The following is a 27,487-nucleotide window of genomic DNA, read 5'->3' on the forward strand; positions in this document are numbered from 1 at the left end:
TTTGAGTCTTCTTGTCACCAGAGTGATAATCTTACAAAAAGCTACCTTGGTCATCCTAGAATATTCTCTTCAAAATGAAGAGACCAACAAGAAGAGCATTTGTGTGAACAGGAAAGAGCAGACAAGCTCAAGGAAGAAAGCAGAGTTTTTGGTTTGACTGTAGCATTTACTTTGATCATTGGGTTATTGACTTTCAATTTGGAACACCATGTGGAGTGAGCGAGGGAGGGAAGGGGAAAAGAGAATGGAGTGAGAGAGACAGGGAGAGAGAAGATTGGACCCACATAGTTAATTATTCTTGCTCCAGAAAAAAGGTCAGGATGTCTAAGAGATTATTTGATCACTTGGTCCAGCTGTTATTCCCACACTTTAATCTCTCACATCTTGTTTTTGTTCCTACATAGTTAGGTCAATTGAAAGAACTTAGTGCACCAGGCCCATGCTTCCCCACATTGCAGTGGTATGTTAGGCCTGAAACATACCATACCAACCCTCTCTATTCTGACATTTCTGGTAGCTTTAACTGACTGCTATACCTCTCAATGTTCCTTGCTGTAGAAGGAGAAAGAGAAGCAAAAGAAGGGTGAACAAACAACACTTATTATGGCTCTCTAACTTCTACAGCTACTATGCTGAGGTTGGTTGAGTCAATGTTTGTCCAGGATAGTGGTCCTTTATATGCCTAGTTTTTTCCCAGGAATTTTTAAGCCCACTCTATTCTGAACAAGTTGCGTGGCACCATTATTTGTTCACTAAAAGGAAATGAAGGAGAAGGAAGTTTTAAATGAGGGTCCTGGAGAATAAAGGGACTGGAGCAAAAAGAAGAAACAAATGATAACCTAGTCAACAACAGACTCTCTGAGGATGGTTTCTGTATTTATATTTTTCCTGAGTTCTACTACCTTTGAAGTCACTTTTCTTGAGTTTCCTAGCATCATATATTTCTTTTTTTTTATCATATATTTCTTAAGGAATTTTTTTCTTTGAGAAAAGTTTTTTTTTTTGTTTACACTATCCAGCAGCCTAATGAACTGTGCCACCATGCTAAGTATGGAATAGAACAGATATTTCTGAGACCAGGAAATTCAGGTGGATATGGAAGGGTGATCTTTCTGAGGGCCCAAGGGTTTCTGCCCTAATTCTCACAGAAAACTTGAACAGCCCTATGTTGGGCCATATTCCCAATGTTCACAATACCTTCCTAGCCCAGTACAGCCTATGACTATTCCATCCTTGTTAAGAGGAAGGAAACTTGTATCTCTGCCTTCCTTTCAGTGTAAGGAAACCTGACTGGGTCACACAGGGCAGCACTTGTGTATGGGAAAGACTTTCTATTTGAGGTTGCAATAGGAGTGACAGAGGGCTGAGTAAGGGTTTGGCCCTGGGTGGGAGGTTATAGGATAAGGACTGGTATAGATTAAGATGGCAAACATTAGAAACCAGTAGCAATGGTCTCAATATTCTCCACTGGAGTAGTTGAAAACAGGGCCCCCAGCAAAGGCAGAAAGTCATCCTGGCCCTAGGAACAAGGCCAGACCTTAATCTCATGAGAAATAGAGAATATAGAGAAAATATGGACTAGGGTAGATGAGCCATCTTTATAAGTACAACCACCATTTTCACCATGCAATACTGGCTCACATAGCTTTGGGACTGGTAGTTGAAATTCTGAAAGGGATATAGGGAAGGAACTGTCCAAGACCTTCTAATGGGGAGGGAAAGCCCACCCAGGAAGAAACAGAAAGCCATAAGCTGGACTCTATAACCCCCACTCTATTCACAGTGCCTGGTGAATATCTTCTGACCGTAGCACTTTATAGACAACCCAGTAGAAAATATTGAAGATGAGGAAAGTAAAAGGGAAGACCGCCCTGGAGATGGTGTCAATTCTCTTGGCCTGGTCCACGTATAGTTTCCTCATGGTTTCTCCTTCTTTTAGAAGAGGGGCTGGAGTTTGGGGGCTATAAATACTAGAACCTTCAATTGGACCTCCATCCCGGCCCTGCAGGCAGTGGCCCAGGCCATAACCACGGAAATAGAAGCGGCTTTCTCTTATGATGTCTTCCTCCTGGAATTACAAGGAAGAAAAGACAAAATTTGAGGTCAAAGCTCTAAAGCAGAGGGATAAAGACCAGGCCACACATGATTTCCTCATATGTAGCTTAATGCAGATAAGGTGGCTGTGTATACAGGCCAGGTCAAACTTTTTTTTAATTAATAAGTTTTAGTCATACAGACAGTATAATCCATTCTGATAAAAATTATTCAAGCATAGTTATATTTTATTATAATTAGGACCCCATGATGGTGGGATTCACTTAGGTATTTTCATCTATGTACATATGAAAATCATATCAGATTCATTCCACTCTTTCCTCTTCCTATCATCCCTCCCTCCCTTTCATTCCCCTTTGTCTAATCTACTGAACTCCTCTCCTTCCCCTCCACCCCACTTTATTGGGGGTTAACTTCCACACATCAGTGAAAACATTTGACCTTTGATTTTTCAGGAGTGGCTTATTTCACTTAGAATGATAATCTCCAGATCCACCAGGCCCAAGCTTTTGGATGGGCACAAAACTGTTCTTGAAGTAGATGTAGGCTAAGTAGCTATATGTGCTACATATGATATGTTATAATATCTATATTTACAGATAGGCTCTGAGCTGCCTTTTTAAAATGCATAACATAATTTAAAGTCATTTAAAATTCAGTGAAATGCTAACTGTAAGGGACATTGCAATATCAAGTCATCTCTGGTAGTTAACAATAAAACAAAGACAGCCAGGCATGGTGGTGCACACCCGTGATCCCAGTGGCTTGGGAAGCTAAGGCAGGAGGATTGTGAGTTCAAAGCCAGCCTCATCAACTTATTGAGGCCCTAAGCAACTTAGTGAGACCCTGTCTTGAAATTTGAAAGTATAAAAATAACTTCTGGGGACGTGGCTCAGTGGTTGAATGCCCCTGGGTTCAGTTCCTGGTTCCAATAAATAAAACATCAGATAATGAAGCTAAGATATTTAGACTTGGTGAAATTGACTTTTTATGAATTTCAAAAGCTCTAGAAATAGTACTTCTTGAATATAGTGTCTTTTTAAATTATCTTGATTCAAAGCTGAGAATTCTCAAAGTTTTAAATAATGGGTTACCAAAACAGAGTAAAGCTAATCACTCTGTTACAGATATGTGTACTTACAAGCAGAGCAACAGATTTGACATAAGGGTCAATACATCTGAGGCAACATTTATTACCCAATGCATATTCCATTCATATATAATACATGCATTATGATAAGCACATTAACATTGAGAGGGTAAATTTTATATAAGTACTAAGTAATATGGCAGACTGCAGAAAGTTCATTGATCCAATAGTCAGACGGGAGCCAGGAAGTAAAGACAGAAAGATAGATATAGGAAAGAGAGAGAAGAAAGAGAAGACAAAAGCCCCTGAGTGATCAATAGAGCGTTAGTAATATAAGGGGCTCTCAGACCCCCCATTTAGAACCTAATTACTCTTATTCTATATAAGACCCAAACAAGCCTGATTTTATCTCCTTTTAAAGGGCAATGTTGAGAAATACATTTTTGAAAGATGTTTATAATTTTAAAAAGTATTGAAGGTTTTGGGGCAAAATCTTCAACTATCTAAAAGAAATCATCTGAAGTGCCAACTGCCATCTCTATTTGCCCAAAACTGAGGGGGTTCCTTAAACTTGAGTCTTTCAGTGCTAAAACTAGGGAAGTCCAAGGCAAACAAGAAAAAGTTAAAACACCCTACACCTACCTAAAGTAGTTAGTATAATTATAAGAAAAAGATACAGGTGTGTTGTATGGGTATGACATAGATATATTTAAAATGTGGGACAAATAGATTTTAAACACTTTGCGCTGTTAGAGGGATATCATAGGATCTTCATAATGGGACCTCTTCACCTGTGGTAGCACATTGAAATATCAGTTGGAAATTGGTGTGATAAATCCTAGTAGCCCTTGATTATTATATCACCAGAAACTGACCTGTCACAAGGGCAAGCCTATCAGTAAGCATGGTGTTGGTCTTGTTGACTACTGTGTTCTCAGTGTCTACTCCTGTGCCTGAAACATAACAGGTACTCAGTAGATTTCTGTGGAGTGGACAAATGGACTGATGAACCACATGCTTCAGAATATAGGAAGAGAATAGCTTTTTGTTCTTATGCAGCCAGCATCCTTTCAAGGTCTCAAACCCAAAGTTTACACAGAAGTGAATCTCCCTGAGTTACAAAATACTTTGCCGGAAAAATAATTACTCCTTACCCACACTGCACGATGGTCTGATGCTCTTCGATGTCCAGAAAGGTATTAGCATTTTGGCATAGAAAAGAATCTGCCCACCTGAGAGCTTTGCTGCCCTATCCCTGATTCATCAGGATCTTTGTGGGAAGAGTTGTATGTGGGTAGGTCAGAGGTAATTCGCTACTGAAGTTATACCTCAACCCCAAGTGATTGTAGTAGGGAAGTCTTAGCTCTCAGCTCAAGATTATTCCCATTGTCTCGTTCACCAAAGGACTTGGCTCACTTCACAGATACTCTCTAATTCATTTTCACACTCTTCCTACAGGGGAGATTTGATTACAATTGGTATTTCTGTTTCTATATCCAATTATTTCTCCTTTCTTCCAATCACAGTAAATCTAAAAGGAATTATTTGGAAATAATCCCCAGGCCATAAAAAGCCATTTCATATAGGAGAGAAAATACAGCCAATAGGGTTAATGGCTCTAGGTCCTTTTGATTTTAACAGGTATTTCTTGTAGCTGGCGGAGTAAAGATGAGTGGACTGAAATCCAAGGACAGGGGTCCTGAATTTGTGTCTTATCTGTTTAGGGCAAATTCTGAGGTGTGTGAACTCTGTGTGTGTGTGTGTGTGTGTGTGTGTGTGCGTGTGCACGTGCGTGCGCACGCATGTATGTGTGTATTGGGGAGGGAAAATGGAGCCATAAATACCACTTTGTGACTTCCATTGCTGTTGAAACAGAACTCTTATTTTTTCCAGATATCTGTAGGGGAGGAGGGCTGAGAAACTAGAGAAAAGATATTCCAAATCAAGCTGGGGAGTGAAGGCACAGTGTGGGAGGTGAAGTAATCAGTATTGAAGTGAGAGAGGCAGGAAAAAGAGATTGGAGATGGGGGAGGGAGCTGGATGGCAAACATGAGCAGGGTTCTGGGACCAAGTTCCTGAGAGAACTTGGCAGTATTTTGAAAGTTCTTTCAGTTCTCAAGTTTTTCTGTTGATAATGGCAGGGTTTTCTCTCTGCCCAATATGAAATGGCAAGGTTTTCTTTCTGCCCAATATGACAGAGTACTCTTACCAAACAGGCTGCAAAAGTTGGTGGTCTGGGTTGTGTGACTGCTGTGTTTAGAACCTGGTGCGAGGGCCTGCAGAGGTGATGAGAAATAGAACTACATCCTTCCCTGTGAATCTTGTAGACCAACTGGGAAGATAAAGCAGAAGCACATGGAGAAAACTTCAAACATTTTAATAAGTGACATGGAAGGAGATCTCCATATAGTGGAAATGGGTGATTGAGGAGAGATTAGAGAAGAAAAGGATTAAGCCTGGAGACCCTTGGCTGGCTGGCTCCTAGAATTCCCCTATCTTTTTCTTGGTCAAGGGTTTCCTTCTACTGAAAGAGTAGGACCCAGAGAGGTTCTAGTAATAGATGAACTCTCCATCAACTTGTTCAGCCTTCCTAGTGCCTATAGGATTCCTGCTACATACTGTTCTACTGGAATGGCAATAACTTTAGGAGACTTGAAAAGGAACCTGATTTATGGCACAGGTTTATTCACCTTAAAATAAACCTCAGACTACTTTCAGGAAGGCCCAGGGTCCTAAGCAGGCCCCAAGCTGTTGTTATAACTTTGTAATAATTGAGCACTGGTTATGACAGACTCCATTATGAGCTCAGGGTCAAACTATATTTGAGTGAGTGCAGGAAAAGAGGTGGGACTACTGTCAACCTGGGGTAGGCCTACAGTAACTTTAGCAATCTTTTGGTGGCTGGGACATCAACACAGGCAATATAACTGGGAAAACGACTCTGGACTGCCTGGGGACCTGTTTTCTTTTCCAGGGAAGGCATTCAGAAGTCATCAAGGTCAGACCCCCTATAAGAATAAGATTTTGGTAGCTGGAGGTAGATTTGACCCAACTAAAGAAGGGGTGGGGACAGATAGCTTAGAAAAGGGATAATCCTCTTTTCTTTTCCTCTGCCAATTCTGTATTTCCACCCCAACCCTCAATATGGGACTGGAAAGGCTTTTGTCTTCAAAAAAAGTCATACCCAAGAACATGTAGTTGTAGATCAATCCACTAGAGGGCGTGCTGCCCAGGGCCTAATTAAAGGGATGAAGTGAGGCAAGAGTAGATAAATTTGGACAAACCCCTACGTGATCCAGCAGCCCTGGTCTCTGCATAGAAGGGCCTTAGCAAGGAGCATGAAACTATAGATAGAGTTTGATGTGGTTCAGACTGGCTAGAGCCAGGATTCTGTATGTGTGTGTTGCACTGGGTGTCACATCTATGGCACCACATATCCTAGGCAATTATAATTGTATTCTATCCCCTAGAGGTCATTCTACACTTGCCCCTTTAGTTTTAAAGTCTTGAAATTAGGCAGAAAACATGAGGTCACAGTTGAAGACAGAACAGAACTCTGTGTCCCTGGAGATTAAGCAACTAGCATGTAGCTTAGCAAAGACTTTTTAGCTTTGCTCATAATTGGAGGTTTGCTTCTGTGAGGATAACCCAGGTACCTCTGTTGTCATGACAACTTACTTAGCACCTATTTTCTGGGCAATTGAGGGTAAACTGCCTCTGTTGTCATGACAACAAGCTTCCTCTTATATTTCCCTAGGTGATCATTCTACTGTAGAAGAAATGGGACTAACAAACAAGAGTGAGGGAGAACAATAGTTCAAACCCAACAACTCTGATGTGCCCTATGAAGATTAAGAAGAAATCCAACAACTAGAAGAGGCAAGTTGTGTCTTTCAATTCTAGCTTAATTACAGGTACACTCTTATAATGCTTCCCTAGAAAGGCACCAGTGTCTGACTATTGAATTCTTTACCACTGATTAGTGTAGAAAACCTGGGGTCCTTCTGGGTGCAGAGAGAGCCAGAAGCAACCATTGCTGCTTCTCAAAGCAATGTCATATGAACTAACTTGATAAGATTCTAATACTGACACATTTTCAGTGCTTCTTTTATGCCAGGCACTATGCCCATGCTCTTATGAGTTCTACCATACTGCCTTATAGTGGTTAATGTCCCATTGAATAGATAAGGAAACAAAACCAAAGAGGTTAAAGTATTTAGCTTAACTGTGCCCAGCCTGGGACTAAAATCCAGGGTTCCTGATTGCCTGTCCAGTCCTTGAAGCTTATATTGTGTCTTGGTTTGTGGGAGTAGTAGTAGGGAAGAAGGAGTCCAAAGGAAAAAGAAAGCAGATACCTCATCGTTTTACTCACCATGCGTTGGCGCCTCTGCCTTCTTCGAAGTCGCATGAATTCCTTATGCTGACGGGAGACAAAATTGACAGCAGCATACTCCAGCAGGGCAGCAAACACGAAAAGCAGGCACACGGCCATCCAGATGTCAATTGCCTTCACATAGGATACCTAGAACATCCACCAATAGTGCAGTCATCCATCTTAAAGTCTTTCCATGACCTATCCAGTGGATTTCTAGCCTGTATCAACTGCCTGATGTTCTTCAGTTTTTTCCTGAATTTCTAGTGGTTTTTAAGGAAGTTTTCCACCATATGTCCCATTGTCTGAAGGCCCATGTCAAAGAGATTGAGTTACTTTTCATCCTTCACCCCTCTGCACTCTCCACCTTCTACTTCCATCTGCATTTCTTACCTGTACTTATTTTCCTTTCTTCCTTTATTCTTCTTGCATTTCTACTTCTGCTTCTGCTTTTCTGTGGGGAGTACCAGAGATTGAACTCAGGGGCACTTGACCACTGAGACACATCCCAGCCCTATTTTGTGTTTTATTTAGAGATAGTGCCTCACTGTGTTGCTTAGCACCTGGCTTCTGCTGAGACTGGCTTTGAACTCGCAATCCTCCTGCCTCAGCCACAGGGGTTACAGGCATGCACCACTGCAGCGAGCTTGCTTCTGCTTTTTATTATTCTTTTCATTCTTCTGATTCTTTTCTTTCAATAAATAGCAATGATCATGAGCACTGCATTTGTTTGCCTCTGTTATCTCCTCACATTCTCACAGTCCTGGTGGTAATTGGGCAGGGTTCACTATGCCCATGTGAGAGATATGAGGACACTTAAGGGTCAGAGAGAAGGGTTTAGCAAACATCCAACGAGAAGGTGTCTGTTGGGGGTTATAGGTTTTCAATTCAGTGACCTTGTCATTTACCTCACTGCAACCTCACTGACAGTCTAGGAGCTCCTTCCTTTTCCTCGTCTACCCGGTTCTTCCCTTGTCCTTCTGATTTTTCCTGCTCTTTCCAAGAGTGCCTACTTAGGAATGGAGCTCACCCTGGAGAGGAAAACAGGGCAGTATCCTGGGGTTGCACCATTGGCATGCAGTTATCCACTTTCTAGTGCTGTCCTCTCACTACCTGCCTTGGCAGTCTTTACATACTTTTCTCTCCTACTACCCCTGTGAAGGTTAAACATTGACCTCTCCTGGAACAAAGCTATAGCTGGGCAGGGCCTGGAGGGGGGAAGTGCTCAGATTTCTGAGATCCTTTCACCTTCTTAACCAGATATAATTTTCAACCTGGTTTTGAGCTCATACCTTAAGGCTCCCCAGAAAGTATAGAATTCAGGACACATGACTTCTTTCATCAGCTTCTATTATTTTGGGCAGCAAGGGTGCTATGTATTCCAGGTAAGGAGAAGGTATCTTGGGATAATTCTTTACCTTAGTTTTTTTTAGTGCTGGGGATCAGACCCAGGGCATTCTAGACAAGTACTTCACCACTGAGTTATATCCCCAACCCCTGACCTTAGTGGTTCTTAACTGAGAAAAACTTTACCCTAGGGTCATTTGGCAGTGTTTGGTGACATTTTTGGTTGTACAATTTTGGGGTGGTGGTAAATATCCTACAAATGTCCAGCCCTTCCCTACAGCATACACACCAAAAAATTATTTGCCCCAAAAGGCAATAGCTGAGAAATCCTGTTCTACTTCTTTTAGTATAATTCCACAAAGGGTGGGATGGGTTGCTAGGCAACCATGATTAGGTATCCCTTGGTGTCTCCACTTTGCCACCTACTAAGAAGGCATCCTATTTCATTCTCCATCTCCCAGTCCCACTGTGCCCCCAGGGATGTCAAATGCACGCTGTGAAGATCAATGATGAGTCAATGACAAGGGAGCATAATGAAGGGCTTTGCACCATCAAAGGAAAGGACACATTAAGCACTAGGAAGAAAGTCTTGTTAATGATGACTGTATCGATACATTTTTTTTTAAATCTCAGGAATCCATCCCCCACTATTCTAGTTCATCTGAAGAACTACAACAGTTTTCTAAATGGTCTCCCAGCTTTTACTCTTGCCACCTCCAATATGTTCTCTAAACAGTAGTGAGTTTTGTTTATGAAATGTAAATGTGATCATATTACCCTCCCCCCACTTACACCTATTTGCGGTTCTTTATTACCCTTATGCTATTGTCCATACTCCACTTAACCTTGACATGGAGCCTCTACCTATCTCTACAGCCTCATCATGCCCCTTGAAATCTATGATCCACCATGGTAAACTATTTTAGTTGTTTTCCAAGAAGACAATCTCTGCTTTTCTTTCTGTTCCTTACTTGGATAATTTTTATATATCCTTCAGCTTCCACTTTAGATACCACATATTCTAGGAAGCCTTCCCTGATCTTCCCAGTCTGTCTTGGTTGCTCTGCTATATGTGCCCAGGTTATCTTTACCTTCTTAGCATCCATTATATACCTGACCATTCCCTCCACTATAGACTGAGTTCTTCCATGGCAGGGACTATGTATATGCTCTTCATTGTTCTAGTCCCAGTGCCCAGGTGAGTTCTTGGTACAGTTAATTTTTTTAAATGAATGAAAGGATAGATGATTTAGCAATATGTTTTTCTCTACTGGCTTCTACTTGCTCTCTCTGTCCTCTTTGCCACTACTTGCCCCAATAGCTAAAGGCTAGTTAGATTACAAGATCTAGAGAGAATTGGGTCCTTGCTCATTCTACAACTTTATTTCTAATCACTAGTATCTGGAAAAAACTTGCATTTAACCCTTCTACTCTTTTCTGTGGCATCTGCATTTGTGGAGATTAAGGGCCTGGCAAGAAGATAGTGGTCAGTGTCTTTGGAAGTCCCCCATGAGGGCAAAGAAGGAGTGGTTTCATGGGAACGTGGAGAATGGATATCCCAACTGAGTCCCCCTACAAAAGCAAGTCTCTGCCACTTTTATCCAGGACACTGAAGTCGTGTCATGGGGTGGAATTGTGGCTTTCAGAAGCTCCTGGCCTGGCCTCATCTCTTTCCACTGGGTTTCCACTGAACTTAATGCTACACAAATCAAGAGTGAGTAGATGCTCCCTAGCTTACTAATTTCCTTGCTCTGTGGGACTGGCTAATGTGGCTATTTCATTTGGGGTACATGCCTTGGTATTTTGCTTACTGGCCAATGAGGCCAAAAAGAGTCATTAAAATCAGACGAGAAGGTACCAAATGTTGTAAACAAACAACCTCCCAACAAAGTCTATTTTTTTTCCAAATGAGGAAACTAAGTGATTCCTGGAGCAGATGGATTGTGCTCGCTCACAGGAGGGGGCCTGAAAAGGAAGTTCTCTTGGCAAGAAGAAGGCATAAATTGCAGTAGCTCCCTGAGTTAGAGAAGAATCTCCTTGATGTGGCAGAAGCAATAAACTAGGGCAGAGTTCTTAGAGCTGAACTACTTTACTGCCTCTGGTCTCCATATAGGCCACTATCATAACATAGCTACCACAGCCCAGCCTGGCCCCTGTGGCCCTTGTCTAAATCCAGACTGCCTCTCAGAGCCTCATCAATATCCCTGACCATTTAGGAAACATATTTATAGGAAGCGACCCCAACAACTTCTCCTTGGACACTTAATCCTGATCTGAGCTTTGTCATTGTTTCTACCTCTTGAACTACTACTCAGTGGTTTCTCAGCAAATCAAAAATAATTGTGGTCAATACTAGTTGCTTTCCCATATCCACCACTCATATTTTTTTCAAATCTGAGACATGATAACTATAAGAATAATTAACATTTATTGAGTGGTTATTACTGTCAAACACTGCCCCGTATATTGATACATTATATATATTTTTTTAGCAATAGCATTCTTTTTTTCTGTTTTTGGTATTGGGGATTGAACCCAGGGTTGGTTAATTACTGAGCCACATTCCCCACCTGTTTTATATTTTATTTAGAGGCAGGGTCTTGGTAAATTGCTTAGAGCCTAGTTACTCCTAACCTAGTAAATTGCTGAAACTGGCTTTGAACTCACAATACTCTAGCCTCAACCTCCCAAGCCACTGGGATTACAGGTGTGCGCCACTGTGTGCAGCTGCAATAATATTCTTATTTGCATATTACAAGCAAGACAGAGGTTAAGGAATTTACCTAAGATCACACTGTTAGTAAATGATGAGTCTGGGATTTAAACCCAAATTGGCCTGACTCTAATTTCATACACTTAACCACTGTTCCCCCTATATAGCAAATTCATAAATTTGCCATGGATATCACAGATTACCCCCTGTCTGAAGTCCCCAGTAAAAAATGTCTAATTAGGAACAAGCACTGAGAGAAGGGAAATCATAGGTCCTGGTTCCTAACAAATCAGAGCAAGAGGGAATGTGTTCACTGAAAGATCCAGGAGGAACTGTGTTACTGTTCCTTTCCATTATTTTTCCATGATCAAGTACAGTGTCTGGTACATAATACATATTCAATAAATATTTATTGAATAAATGAATGGTCTAACTCCCTGATGCACTCAGAGCCTTGCTGGCTGTAAGGACTTTGAAGTGACCTCTAAATTGCCTACAGGAAGACATGAGGCAGTCCCATCAGCAGAAATCTTTCTGTGTAATCCAAACTTCACTAGGCCCCAGATGATCAGAATGTATTGCCTTTATTTGCTATTTGCTACCTCAAAATTTTTTCATCCTCAAAGAATAGACACTAAATCTAGAGCTCTTTGTAATAGTATCTTGGTTCTGACATAGTAGGAAGACAGAAGTTGGTTCAAAATCCTGATATTACTTCAGTTGTTTCTGGTGAGACATGACCTTGAGAAGGTCATTTTACCCATCTGGGCTGTATCCTCACTTGTACCTTGAGGGCGTGGGACTTTATACTTGATAAGGGTCTTCTGATCTTGGACATACTAGTATTTCCTGAAGAAAGTATTCCCTCTCTAGCCACACAGAGTCCCTAACCTCAGCCTCCATGTTGTTATCTATAGTATCAGTATATATTGTGGGGGAAGAGAGCATGCTGGATGCCTGTTCTCACTCAATGGCACTTTTAAACCTTAAATCTAAGGTCAGTAGTGAGCAGGAAGGAGCATGGGATGAATAAGACATGGGGAACTTGATGGCAAGCAGGTTCCCTTGTGCATCTCTTCACCTTTGGCAAAGAGGCCCGGGAACCAGAGCTCTGGGTTGTCATGGTGAGCACAGTAGTGATGCCAAGGCCTACGCGGGCAGGGGCAGCATCCATGTTGATCCAGAAGGAGACCCAGGACAGGATGACGATGAGTAGACTGGGAATATACATCTGAATCAGATAATATCCCATTTGCCGTTCCAAGTGAAACTTTACCTCGATGCAGGTGAATTTTCCTGCAAGGAAAGAGGTGAAGTATCAGGCCCTGGGTCCTCAGCCTTCTCCTGATCCTAAGGAGTGGAACTAGGGTATTCCTATCTCTGTTGACCAGCCTCGAGGCACCTCAACTGGGCCAATAAATTAACCTTTGAAAATGGCCACAGTTAGTGCTGCGTAGGTACTAAGAAAATTCCCACAGTGGCCATAAAGTTCATGCCCTCTTACTCCCAGCACTAGCTTCCAGCTGGAGGTCTTTTGAGTGACAGCACAGCAAGAGGATAGAAAACAAGAAGGCTCCAGAGTCAGACTGACTGGGTTTGAATCCTGAACCTTTCACTTACTAGTTGTGTGACCTTGGGCACAACACCCAAGCTTTTTGAACTTCAGTCTTTTTGCCTGTAAAACAGAGTAGTTACAATATCAATGCCATCATTGGGCTATTGGAAAAATTAAACAAAATGATGTATTTGAGGTGTTGAACTCATAGGTAGCTATTATTATTGCTTTATCATTATTAAAGCAATTAGTTCAGACTACTCAGATCTCAGCAGCCTTGCTTGCACCTACTAGTATTCTAGAAGCTGTCTAGCAACAGTAATGGGATAAACACTATCTGCATCTTAAGCAAGTGAGAAAAGTTGTATAGCAAACATCTGTAAACAATACCTGACAGAGACTGGCTCTGGACAGTGGGCAGTGGTTTCCCATAGAGCATCAGACAGCAGCATTCTATTCCACCAACAGAAGGTACATTGACCTCAGGTACATGTACCAGTGCTCAGCCATCTTTACTTTACCCTGCTTCCCATGGCTTTGAGGCTAAGAAAACAGATACTTCTAGATTCTCCAGAAGCAGAAGCCTAAGACATCCCAGGCAAAATGGTGGGGATGTATATTGTCATCTTTTGATTTCTATGGGGGATTTGTTCCAAGACCCCTCTGCAGAAGCCAAAACCTGTGGATGCTCAAGCCCCTTATATAAAATGTCCTAGGTTTTGTGTGTAATCTATGCATATCCTCCCATACTTAAATAAACTCTAGATTACATATAATACCTAAGACAGTATAAGTGGTATGAAAATAGTTGCTGCACTGTATTACTTAGACAATAATGACAAAGAAAATAATTCTGGGACTGGGGTTGTAGCTCAGTGTTAGATTGCTCACATAGAACATGTGAGGCACTAGGTTCGATCCTCAGTACCACATAGAAGAATAAATAAATAAAATAAAGGTATTGTGTTAATCTAAAAATGTATTTAAAAAATAAAATAAGTCTGTACACGTTTGGCATAAATGCAGTTTCTTCTTGAATATTTTTTATCTGTAGTTTGTTGAATCTTTGAATGTAGAACCTGTGGACATGGAGGGCCAACCATGTATTTGTTATTTTATCCTGAACCAGGCTTACTCTTATCAGGCCTACCAGATTCCTCAAGCCCAGTGATTTCATCAATGACTGATTAAGGTTTTGAGAACCTGTGTAACACTATGACTACCTACTGTTCCCTGAGTCCACCCTGAGATTCTTGCCATGACATATCTTTACCAAGTACCCATATTTTCTTTCCCCTTGTTCATTTCTTCCATTTCCTGTAATAGCAATTGTTTTTCATTATGCAATTAATACTCATTTAGAAGGTAGCTGGCAGGGGAGGCAGAGCATTGGTACAGATCCCTGAGTCCATTGCACTAGAAAAAAGGAAAAATGATAATATTCATAAGCTCACATTTATGAAGCTCTTACAAAGTGCCCTGATGTTGTCTCATTTAAACCTATAGCAAATCTTTGAGGCAAGTATGATTATTATTTCCCATATTACAGGTAGGGACACTGAGGCATGAAGAGATTTTTATGTTTCTCAAGTACACTCAACTAGTAAATAGTGCAGCCAGAATCCAAACTCAGGACTATCCGACTCCAAAGTTCTTGCTCATATCTGTATCTTGCTCATATCTTGCACTACTTTACATTTAGTGCTCATATTTCCTTCTAGGATTTTAAATGCATTTGGATTTCATTTGTTCCTTTTATCACAATAAAATCGTTTTGTGTATTCAACTTTGAATCTTACTTTTTAAAATTTGTACATTCCCATGTGAATACACCTTGCAAGCATCTTTTTTTTTCTTTTGTATTGGGGATTGAGGGATTGAACCCAGAGGTGCTTTACCACTGAGCTTATTCCCAGCCCTTGTATTTATTTATTTTTTAAATTTTGAGACAGGGCTTCACTAAGTTGCTGAGGCTGGCTTTGAACTTGTAATCCTCCTGCCTCAGCCTCCCAAGTTACTGGGGTTACAGGTGTGCACCGCTGCACCCTGTGCAAGCATCTTTTTAATGCCTGCATACTATTATACCAAACAGGGACACTATATAATCTACTTAACCTTGCCCTACTGATGGATATTGAGAACAATTCCAAATTTTTGCTAGTATAAACACTGACCCAGGAGCCCTCTGGGGGTCTATAGTCAATGTGATATTTTGGAACATTTCTTTAAAATACATTCCAAGGAGTGGAATTCCCAGATAGACATATACAAAAAAATTAACTTCTACATTAAAAAGTTTCTCAGAGTACCATTTTTTCCTGGATCACCTGCATCAGAATCTTCAGAATGCTTATTAAAATGCAAATTTCTGGGCATTATTCCTCTGGCATGTGTAATCAGAATCCCTGAGAGGTAGAGTCCAGGAATCAACACTTTAACAGACTCCCCAGGGAAATATATTACATACCAAAGTTTGAAAAACACTGACATACATAAAAATTGCCAATTTTTTAGCCCCAGAATGTTACATCAATGTCTACTTCCACCTGACTTTGCTGAATTCAGTGAACTGTTTTTCTCTCCACTCTCCACACCCATGCATCCCACATATGTGCACACACATTTTGACAAGGAGCATCCAAAGTGTATCAGAACACCATAGGAGGGACCCAGAATCTCCCTTCCTTCCGTATGCTACCTCAGTCTTAGTGTCTGAGCTCCTTATAGTCCAATTGTCAGGGGAAATGAGGAATCAGCAACTCTTAGAGAAACTGCAGAGGGCAGATACTCAGGCTTGAAAAGCAGCCCTTCTCCACATCTGGGCCTAGATTTCACACGTGAGAGATAAGGATGGTAAACTGACTGCTGCTCTCAGGCCTGTTCCCTGTTCATCACAGCCATTGACTACTGCCAAATGTGGGTTTCCCAGCTCTCGCATGAAGTGGGACCTAGGAAAAGTGGAGCATTCCTGCCACTCACTGCCACAGGCCCATATGCTGTACCTCATATGACAAGAACAAGAACATGGGCTTTGAATTTAGATTTGGATTTGAATTCTAAATCTGCCAGTTATAAGCTGTGAGATTTGCACAAATAATTTAACCTCAGTATGGTGTTGATAATCATGACCACAATGAGATAAAGTGTATGAAGCACATAGTATCATATCTCACCTAGACTGGGACTTCTGTAGAGGCTGGCTGCTTTGACCCTTTGGTTCCCATCTGGAGGCCCTCCTGTTCCTCATAGACAGTAAAAAACCTGGTTCTTACCTGTGTTGTAGTGCTTGGTACAATAACCTAGATCCTTCTCATCCCGCAAGATAAATTGGGGCAGGGTCAGTCCTTCAGCCACTTGGACAGCAGGAGCATCTTCCAGCCACTCAAACACGAGGTCATTCATGGTGTAGCCAACTGCAAGGGACAGAGATGACAGAGAGCTGCAGAGTGGATGTTGGATAGGAGTAGAGGTAGTGTTAGTACTAGCAGGAAAGAGCAGATGAAGAATTTGTCCTGGAGTTTAGGAACTGAAGTTCATCTTGGAAAGGAAACTTTTACTAAAAGAATATTTGTTCAGTTGTCTCATGGGCCTGTCCTAAGTGGGTAATTCGAGAAGATTCCAGATTCCTCTCCTACTCTCCTACCAAGTTCTAAAGCTTGATAAAGGCCCAAAGAAAAATTATTCTGGCAGACCTGGAATGAAGGCCAAGAGGATTGGAATGATATCAAGGACCCCAGCTGGGAACATCCTGCTATATCTCAAGCCCAGAGGAGCAAGCATGTGTACAAACCACATGTCTTAAGCTGAGCCAGCCTCAGAGCCAGGGCTTCTGCCACTTCACCTCAGGGAAGTGAGAGCTATTTATATCTTGCCAGTCATGCATGGGACAATGTGCATACCACAGACTCCTAGCCAGGGCCTTGAATTGGGACAAATTTAGAGTTACTATCTGAACATGCAATTCTCTCACAGATAGCTAGCATGAAGGTTCATGCCACATGTAGGACTAATTCATACATGTCAGTCAAGAAGGGAACAAAACCACTAAGACTCACAGAATCCAGTGTAGGGCCTTGACCCAGAGTAACTGTGTGACTTGGGGTGAGTTACTTCCCCACTTCCCCTTCTGTTTAATGAGGAGAACAGCACCTGCTCTGCTTATTTTTCTTCCTTTCTTCCTTTTTTTTTTTTTTTTTTTTTTTTGGTACCAGTGATTGAACCCAGGACTTAACCATTGAACCACATCCCCAGCTCCTTTTTAATTTTGAGACATGTTCTAAGTTGCTTCTAAGTTGCTGAGGCTGGCTTTGAACTTGTGATCCTCCTGCCTCAGCCTCCTGAGCCGCTGGGATTGCAGGCATGCACCAATGCGCCCAACTCTACTTAGTATTCAGAGTTGTTGTGAAGGGATGATGGGAACCTGGATGTGATTGTGGTTTAAGAACTCTTAAAGAGCTGACTACAGGATACAGTCTATGCATCACTGTTATTATATGCTAGAAATAGTTTTATGAGACTTCTCTGAGAAGCTTGTGGATGTCTTCTGATTTTGCAGTCTTACCTCACCCAGGAGATGGGGAAGGAATGGAAACAGGTGATGGCCAAGCGTTGCCATCCTTTGGCTCCTCTGCACTTAGGACAGCCCTCCATAGACTGGTACCTCTGCCAAAGAGGAACCCTTGAGTGGCTTCTCCTTTCTAGTCACATTCTATGTTTGAAATTGTCCTCTCCTTCTCTATAATGGTTATCCCTGTTCATGGGGAATCAGAGTTCAAGGAGTACCCCTATCCGGCCCAACAGTGGCATTTTTATAGACATCTTCAATGTCTTAACTCAGGGAAAAAATGTAAAACTACTTTAGGCACTGAGGGAACATATCTTTGGGCAGAGGACACCTTTCAAATCACCCTCCATAGTCATCACAAGCATATTTGTGTATCAGGCTTATGCTTTCCCATGTCCCTGTTTTTGTAACATGCATACCAGAAAATAGTGTTGGAAAGGAAAAATGCACTGGACTGGGTGTCAGGAAGCTGTGGCTTCTAGTATCATCTATGCCAAGAATTATCTGTGTACACTTGGGTAGATAAGTCCCGACTGTTAGAGACCCTTCTACTACATAGGATATCATGGAATGGGGATTAACTAGCTGCTCTTTTAGGTCTTACTCCATGACTTCCTGGAGACACTTACAGCTTTCCAGCTGCATCGTACAGGTCTGGATGTCCATGGGAAAGTTCTTGAGGTCCATCGGGCAGGACAAAATGAGGGTCAATCTGGTGGTGACAGTAAGAAAGAAGTGACATCAGCTTACTGGGATCCAGCACTGCACAGGGGGCCCTTCTCCCACCCTCAGCCTCCATCTGGCTTCTTCCTCTTGATGCAAACTCTCCTGGCCATCCACCAGGTGCACCTGATGCTATAGAGCACATTTCCATTCTTGAAGATGCGCAGCAACTTGTTGTCTGTGGTCACTTCATGGAAGTTGGCCCCTTTCTCATTGGCAAAGAAAAGGTCTGGCTTCCAGATAGAGTCCAGCATGGAGGGGTCGAGGTCTAGAGAGTCATCAGGATATTCTCGGTAGGCCAGGCGTGGGTCATTCCACTGCTGCCGCAAGAATACGTTGACCCTGTAGTCCTGGGAGGGTGCAGATATGGGTCCGTCAGAGGCAGTGATATTCCCAGGGGCTCAGCAAGCCTACATGGGCAGGAGAGTCATGAGGAGGAAATGCTGGGGGGCATATTTGGGGACACTAGGCATTTTCCACTGGAGGAGCCTGTTCCAGGCTGATATGGGAAGGGAAAAGGCATTTGTTTAAGCATTAACTATGTGCCATGCTCTCTGCTAAGTACTTCATTTATATGCATCATCTCATTTAAATTTCACACCAGTCTTGTGAGGAGAGTGCTATCTTGATCTCCATTTTATGGATGAGAAACTGAGACTAAAAGAGATTTAAGTAGACACGCCTAACACCACTGTTAGGTAGTAGAGTCAGTATTTGAACCCAGGTTTGTCTAATTCCAAAGCAGCTGCTTCACATATTTGACCATCTATTGCTTAGCTAGTTTATCTTTATGGAAGTCTGAGGTTAGGGGAAACTATCTCCCAGTGGTCAGATTCAGACCCCTATGGCTTTAGCCATGACCATGAAGCAGGAAGTGGATAGCAGAGGTATGAAATGTATATGGCCTGATGGGCTTCTCCATTCACATTGGAGTGGAAATGGGGAACAAGAAGACCCCTTACCATGGTGGTCTCAGTGACGGAGCCGAAACTGTTGATGAAGATGTTGCAGGTCACATTCACAGGTGGGCCTAAGGGTAGCAAAGCACAGCCCATTGGCAGGGCATTCCAGGAGACATGGAGCAGTTTTGAGGACTCCCTCCCTGAGCTTCAGGCTAGGGCACTGCTGGGAGAAGACAGTGCCGGCTACCCAGGCCCGTGGACAACACAGAGGGGAGGCTATTTCTGAGCTATAAGAACTAGCCCTGGAACTCCAGTTTCCTCCTTGGGGCAGGCCACTGTGGCTGACTGGGTAGTGTGTCACAAAAAATGATAAGAAGGGAGTGGTTTTATAGGATGACTTATTCTTACCTTTAAAATTGGGCCGAATCCTGGCATCATATCCAGATGTTCGCCCCATAAGCTTGTCTAGGAAATCAGAAGGGGACATGGGCTGAGACCCCTTGGTTCCAGATTTGACATCCTCTTTTGCCAAAGCCACTCTGGACAGGAGAGGTAAAGAAGTCTCAGGCCAGTTGCATGTGTCAGAGATTCTCCATTCCCATCCTCATCCACCTCTAACTGGCCTCCTCATCAAGCAGAAGGATGAGAGAATGGGTCTCTGAGTAACAATGTACAAAGTGAGGAGAACAATAATAGCCATAAGCCAACATGGCGGCTCAGCCACTAGTCCTAGGAAATGACTTTCACATAGATTAGATCTTTTTAATCCTACAATTCTCTTTGAAATGGGGGTGAGGATCGTTATTTCCATTTTATAGATGAGAAAATGGAGGTTCAAAAAGGAGTGACTTTCCCAAAGTCTCAGCGCTGGTGAGCCATAGGGTTGGAATTGGAATGCCATACTATGGCCTCATACAGTGTTCTTTTTGTAAAGGTGCTTTGAAAGCACTCAAAGAAGAGTGACATCTCACTGCAATGTTTTTCTCATAATGGGGCCACTGGGATGTTTGGCTAATCTGAACTGACCAAGGATGGGAAGGGCTTAGGGACAAATTGCATCTCTGAGAGTTGGTGTCAATTGCTTGGGATTCACATGAGAATGATCAAGACCTAGTGCTCACTTCTGAAGAGGGAGGCATGGCTTCTGGCATTTGTTGTAGTTGTTTTTGTTCAGGGCCATGGCCACTGCTGGCAGGTGTACTCAACTATGGTGAGGAAGCTCTATGGACGTGGGAAAAAACCCCAGTAGGTGGTCATGCAAAGAAGCTTAACTCCCATCTTTTCTCCTGAACAGCTTGATTTTGAGGAAGGGGCCAGTATTCTTTGGCCTGGTCTAGAAGCCAACTTTCTTTTCCCTTGAGAAGTTTCTTTTCAAGTCCAGCAAAGCCCCTTTGGTGTGCTTGCTTACCAGTTTACTGGCCAGTATATAGACTAGGGACCAGAAACTCAGCAAAACTTTGGGGGCAGGGACAGAGCTCATGCTGGATTTCTGGCTGGGCCAGGTGTCTCCTGCTTCATCTTGGTGTCATCCCTGTGCTAGGTATGACAACCAGCTCCACTGCTGACATGGATGCTCCTGTACCATGGAGCTGGGCAGCAGGGTGACTGCTGTCCTTCTGGGTCTTAGTTTCCTTTGAGCCAGTCGCCTTTCTTTCCCATGTACCAGCCAGTGACTTATAGGATAATAAAAATAGCTAAGATGTCCTACTAAATTCTCCACACACGTTATCTCATTTAGTTCTTATACCAGTCCTTTCTGAACATTCCTGTTACAGTTGTGCTTTGGTATCCATGGGGGCTTGATTCTAGGACCCCCTTCAGACACCAAAATTCATGGATGCTCAAATCCCTTATATAAAATGATGAGGTATTTACATATAACCTATGCACATCCTCATGTATGCTTTAAATCATCTCTGGATTACTTATAAGACCAAAAATGATGTAAATGTTAAGCAATTACTTGTACTATAGTCTTTAGGCAATAATGGCAGAAAAACGTCTGTACATGTTCAGTACAGGTGCTATTAATTTAATATATTTTTGACCTGTCATTTAATCCATGGATGTGGAACCTATGATTATGAAGGACCAATTACATATAGATGTGGAGACTAAAGACTCATGAGGTGATGTCTTCACAATCATCCAGCCAGTCAGTGGTAAAACCAAGGTTTGAATCCAGAGCTACTGAATTCAAGACTAAATCTACCACAGTACCATGATGCAAGCATGGCAGGGTGAGCTGCTAAGGAACCAGAGTTGGGGAAGGTCAGTGGCAGCTCTGCCATGACCTCCTAGATTCCTGTCTCCTTGCATTCCCCCAAGCAGGGGAAAGCCCTTACCCTGGAGATAGAGGCTACCCTGGCCTGCAGCAGGAGCAGCCAGAGCAGGTGGCCTGAGCAGGTTATGGAAATCTGAGGAGGCTGATGGTGCTGCTGGAGCAAGCAGAAGTCTGCAACTTCGCCACAGGATGTCCGCACTAGCCAGGTGCTGCTGCTGCTGCTGGCCACCTGCCACCTGCCTTCTGGGAGGCCACATGGCCCTGCACATGGAGCAACCAGACCCTATACTGTCCTCAGCCCTACAGTCTCAGGTCACTTCTCCCCTAGTATCATCCCTGGGACCCTGGGACAGGCTTTGGGCTCATCTGACTTCAGCCCCAGTTCCTGTTTTGGCCCCCACTTCTGGGGCTACTTTGCCTGAGGACCTGAGTGGAAAGCAACTGTGTGCACCCACTCCTTTCTCCTTTCATTCCTGCAAAAGTCCCAAACACTGACAGGACCTAGGAAGTTCCAGAACTGATAATCTTTCTCATGCAAGGCCCTGGGTTAGGGTGAGAGAACTCTGATTCAGTTACTGGGTTCCAGAACAACATTGGCCAAGTCATTCCCCCTCTTTAGGCCTCAGTTTCCATATTGTCCACATGGGCATATCAAATTGCCCATTTTGCTCTAATTGCTTTCAGTCACCAAACCTAAGTGGGAAAGCTGCCACTGGAGCTTGGGTCTTTGTGGCAGCCTCTCTTCCAGGAGGGCCAGCTTCATGCCCCCCTTTCCCCCTTTTTTTCTGTATCCTCCTGTCAACTCCAGCTGAACTGCCATTCCACTTTGAGCTGCTTTTACCTCCAAAGTTTATTGTTGTGCTCTGCATCCTCGTTTGCCTGCCAGCCAATGTATCTGCAAGCAGTAGGATAAGCAATTCCTCAGACACAAGCAGGTCTGGGGTGCTCCTTGGTTTAAGAGGAGGAGGAGGATACTGCAGTGGCACTTGCTCTTTCTGCCTTGGGATATACTCCTCTTATGACCACTTCAGTCCAAGCCATAGCTATCTTTCCTGCTCAGCTCACCCTGTCAACCTAGACTGGCTCCTGATCTAACAAGAAAGGGGCAATTGATTGGGGGATATTTACAAGGAGCCCAAGCATGCCTTGCATGCAAGCCCAGGAAATGACTGCCACTTGGTGCCCCTCAAGGGACAGTGAGCAGCCATGTGTGCACAGTCAGAGTGATTGCAGAAGGCCAAAGTTTGGGCAGCCCATCTCCATCTTCATTTGGTCTTGGGGCAAACCCATGTTACTTGAAGACTCTTGTGCAGACAACTGTCAGATATCGCTGTTGTTTTAGGGAACTGAGCAGTACGTGGCCCAGCTGGTAGGGAAACTGGATTGGGTGGCAAGTTAGATAACCTTCATTTGGGAGCTCTGCTACCTAGCCCCCACCCAGACCCAGGAAACTCTCACCCATGCAGAAGCCTTCCCACCAGCCTTGACATCTCCATATGGAAACTCCTGGGTACTGAGTGGGGGAGGGTGTGTCCTCCCCTGGAGCCCTCCAGACTGTGGGCTTTTTGTAAACTTAGAGGAAACTGTGCCAGCTGCCCAGGCTGCCCCCAACCCCCTGCCAGTGTTTGCATGCACCTTCTCTCACCCCACTCAGCTCACCTGAGGAGGACCTGCCCTGGCAGAGTCCAGAGGAGAAGGAAGGAGAGGGTTGCAGGAACAAGAGTTGTCATTCCGAGGGGACCTTGGAGCCCTTTCTCAGCCTGGCTGCCAAGGTGAGAGGGGATATCCCTGCGGGAACGCCAAAAGTACAGAACCTTCCTCCAACTTGCGCTGCTCCAAGGAGCCCGTGGGGCTGGGCTAGGAGTTGCGCTCTCTTTCTTCTTCTGCCTCTTCTCTGCCCTGTCTTTACCAGTCAGGGGCCAGAACTATTCCCCTGGAAATGATCCTGACACAGATAACCCTACCGGCTTCTGCTTGGGCTCGCCTTGGGCTGCGGAGGGCCTTAGCCTGCCAGCCAGGGAGCCAAAAAAGATTCTCTTTGGGCAGCAATCACTCTCTAAACCCTGGAGAGTCTTGGAGGGGAGGGAGGAGGGAGACCGGTGGAAAGATGTTTCCCTCCCTCCCACCTCCCCCTAGATGCACCCTCCGAAAGCAGCAATTTAAAGGCACAGTCACCAGCAGCTGGAGTGGGGTTCAGAGCGTGTCCGTGTGCTGGGGAGGAGCTTAAGCTGCCGCTACTGCTTGGGAAGAGCTGGAGGTGTTCTGTCCAGGTTCCAACTCTTCAGCTGGAGGAGGGTACATATGTGACCCTGCTGCCCCCCACTCAACACTTTCCTTTTACCCTAGAGCCAAGCTGGGACCCAGCAGTAAAGTTCCAATGATTTTTGTAACGGGTGAAAAGACCTCAAAGGGTTAGGCAAGAGCCACTGGGTATCCTCAGGGTAATAGCTTTAGGTCAGAAAGGAGGTGAGGAGGAGGCTGAAGGGCAGGGGCAACATTTCTCCACCCTCTAGATGGAGGCACAGAGGATGGATGATAAAGAGGAACTTCAGAGCCCTTCTGCTTTGTAGTCTGCCTGCCTGAGAGTCTGTCTGTCTGTCTGCCCCATCCCCCTTCATCCTTACAGTTGTGCATTCTTTTCCCTGCCTGCTTCCCTCAGGCCCTCCCTGGGGAACTTGGGGTCCTCTGGCTCTCATAATCCCTCCTCCTTGACACCCCGTCCTTAGCCCTGCTCAAGGGAAGAGACAACTGTCCTGGGTTGGGGCAGGGCAGAGCAAGGTTGGGACGCTGCAGGTTTTGCAAGTTTCAGAGGATTCCCAGTGCGGGCAGAGCACAGAGACCTATCCATCTCCAGCACTGGATGGAGAAGAGGCAGAGGGGGTGGGCTTGCCTCCTCTCTTGCCTTCTACACATTTGCTTATGGCATTCAGGTGCTCCAGCAGCTCCATTTTCTCCTGCCTGACCCTTGCCCAAAGTTTCCCGTGCATCATGTGTACATCATCTAAGCAGCTCTGGGACCCCCTCCCACACAGTGCCTTTTCCTCCTGCCTTTTCTCTCCTTTCTTCTTTTCCTCCCTCTCTCACTGAAGTTTTCTTTCATCTGTCCTCTCTCCATTCTAGTGTACCTTCCTACTTCTTCTCTGCATCTCACTTTCTGTGTCTTTTTCTTTTCTCTCTACCTTCAGTCTCAGACTCTTTCCTCCTAAATTACATCATTAAGAAGCCAAGGCTTTTCATTTCCTTTTCAGTGGAAACTCAGCCACCAGGTCTGCTGAATTTGCTTTTCTTTGTATTGGGGATTGAACCCAGGGGTGCTTAACCACTGAGCAATATTCCCAGTCCTTTTTGTATTTTATTTAGAGACAGGGTCTCATTGAGTTGCTTAGGGCCTCACTAAGTTGCCGAGGCTGGCTTTGAACACGTGATCCTCCTGCCTCAGCTTTCCTAGCCGCTGGGATTGCAGGCCTGCGCCAAGACACCTGGCAGGTCTGATGAATTTGAGTGTGTACTGGGGAAAGGGTCAATGCCAAATTACATGGATCAGTCCTCAGGCTGACTGCAGCCTCCCCAACCTGGTCAGAGAGGAGTTTGTGAGGATTGGAAGCTTTTCGCCAGGAGCCCATTGGCTATATAGAGGGATTAATAACAAAATATGCATGTGTGGAATTTGTGCAGTATCTCCCTTTGCCTGTGGTATTACTAAGGAAGAGGAATTTTCAAACCACAAGTGAAAGGGAAGATCATTTTCAAGAATATATGCTGAAATATTGATGACTGAGCTGAGCTTTTGGGATTGGGACTGAGAATATTATAAACTCAAATAATGCCTATATGATACATAAAGCAAAAAACTATTTATTCTAGAAACATCTGTATCCACCCTTTTGTCTGCTCACCCCTTCCTCCTTGTTTCTCTCAAGTATAGCAATCCCACTCCACTGGCCTGAACTGAGCCTTACAGAACCTATCAGGGCAGAGCTTCAGGCTGGAGAATTAAGGGGGGGGCTTGTCTCCTTTGTGTAACTTCCTACCTCTGACAACCCTGATCAATCATGTCACTTCCCCTGCTCTCAGTCTGCAGTCCAAGACACTGTTTGATCGGTTACTCCTCTTCTTTACTGATGTGTCTAGAGTTGTCTATTTTGTCTTTCTGATTCTGAGTGTTGCGTTTTTTTTTTTTCCCACACAGAACTGGAGAATCGAACACAGGGCCTTGCAAATGCTAGACAAACACTGTACCACTGAGCTATATCCCTAGCCTTTTTCTCTGTTTCTTTCTTTTTTTTTTTTTTTTTTTGTGGTGCTGGGGATTGAACTCAGGGCCTTGTGCATGCTAGGCAAGCACTCTACTAACTGAGCTATATCCCCAGCCCCTGTGTTTTATTTTGAGACAGGGTCTCACTAAGTTGCCCAGCCTGGCCTGGAACTTGTGGTTCTCCTGCCTCAGCCTCCTGAGTGACTGGGATTACAGGTATGGACCACCATGCCTGGCCAGTTCTAGGTATTTTCACATGTTGTTCCCTACAAAGTACTCCTCCCTCCACTCTTTCTGTTCTGGACTGAGTTTTGTTGTCACTTTGTCAAAGATGAGTTCTTGAACTTCCCCTACTACCCTTAGGTCTGAGTCAGGAGACCGTCCCTATGTTCTCCCAGGACCCTCACCCTTCTCAGCATGGTCATACTCTACCACAGTTCCCCTTACTTGCCTCTCTCCCCCTACTATATTGAGAGCTCTCTAAGAACAAAGACACATTACCCACCAAACCCCCAGCACACTATAGGCAATTTATTAAAAGATGCATCCTGGGCACCCAGGGACACGTTCTCAAGGTCACTGCCTCTTCATCTCTTTATGTCAAATAATGATAAGTTTGACACACAGAGGGCCAGTATGAGGCAATGGTCATAAGGAGAAACAAGGAAGCAGTTTTTATTCTCTTGCCCCTTGGGCCTATGGTCTCACACTCAGTCATCTCGAATTCTTACCTAATGGAAAATTAGGGGATGGATCCATTGTCTGAGGTCTCACCTCCCATGTGTCCCAGGGGATCCCTGAGTGCTGACAGCATGGCAGGGTCAGTTTCCTAAAGGACATATGCCTTCTTGTGTGAGGTTGCAGCAATGAGCACATGTTGAGTGGCATGATGAAGATGTATAGTTTTCTTAAGGCGCTAGAAACAAACCCTTGGTAAAGACAGGAGGAAAGGAGACAAAGAACTGGGTAAGCTGTTGCAAGGGATTGAATAAGCCAATTCCAAGAATTCTCTGTGCCAAAAGGAAATTACACTCTCTGAAGTTGAACTCAGCATCTTCTGCTGTGGAAAGGGTACAAAGTTGTGTCTGTCCTTGCCCCATAACATTTTCTTCCTAGTATCAAACTATGGTGCGTAGCTGCCATGCTGGTCTGAGAAGTGACTTCATTGCTGTGCTGAGTTGGTATAGAAGCTACAATAGTCAACATGCTTTCAGGATGAAATACATTATTTTGTCATGAAAAAAAAAAAACTACCAAGCTGCTAAAAATGGATTAAGCACATTTTCATAAATCTTTCATTCCAGGAAAGAGTACATCCCATTTCAGTCCTATGCAGGAAAAATTGCATTTGCACCCTGCTGACATGCAGCCTTCCTGAACCCTCCATTTGAGAAGCAGCAGGTCCATATTGGGATGGGTATTGTTTATAAATTCAGTGACTTCTAGGGCTGTATTTTGAGGGGCAAATTTGGAGAATCAATTGATATAGCTTCCTGAATCCAACTCCAATTACTCATATGGTGTGCCCCCCACCCCCACCATTCCTTATCTCATTGAAATAGAAAGTGGCCTGCGTGGTACCTTAAAAGGCAGACTGTATTCCAAATCTGAGGAAACTCCCAGAGCT

The 27,487-nt window shown here is 43.9% G+C and overlaps 1 protein-coding gene across 1 annotated transcript; it reads right to left on the minus strand.

The window, feature by feature from the left end:
* Positions 1-227: 227 nt before the first annotated feature.
* Positions 228-23,335, minus strand: LOC124971312 (glycine receptor subunit alpha-4). Its single transcript, XM_047535077.1, has 9 exons — positions 23,265-23,335; positions 19,730-19,860; positions 19,382-19,449; positions 18,546-18,769; positions 18,326-18,408; positions 16,405-16,545; positions 12,659-12,873; positions 7,518-7,667; positions 228-2,068 (listed from the first exon to the last, which is right to left on the minus strand). The coding sequence occupies exons 1-9, from the start codon at positions 23,333-23,335 to the stop codon at positions 1,778-1,780; spliced, it is 1,374 nt and encodes a 457-aa protein (XP_047391033.1). The 3' UTR covers positions 228-1,777.
* Positions 23,336-27,487: the final 4,152 nt, after the last annotated feature.

The sequence above is a fragment of the Sciurus carolinensis genome, chromosome X (assembly GCF_902686445.1).
Source record: "Sciurus carolinensis chromosome X, mSciCar1.2, whole genome shotgun sequence".
Taxonomy (NCBI): Eukaryota; Metazoa; Chordata; class Mammalia; order Rodentia; family Sciuridae; genus Sciurus; species Sciurus carolinensis.

What these genes read in the sequence shown, in the direction of transcription:
- LOC124971312 (XM_047535077.1), bottom strand. Translation starts at nt 23,335, where the DNA reads ATGACAACTCTTGTTCCTGCAACCCTCTCCTTCCTTCTCCTCTGGACT. An exon ending in AATGTGCTCTATAGCATCAG is followed by an intron (nt 18,409 to 18,545) that starts GTGCACCTGGTG and finishes TGTCACCACCAG; the next exon opens with ATTGACCCTCATTTTGTCCT. An exon ending in CCCGGGCCTCTTTGCCAAAG is followed by an intron (nt 7,668 to 12,658) that starts GTGAAGAGATGC and finishes TGGATGTTCTAG; the next exon opens with GTATCCTATGTGAAGGCAAT.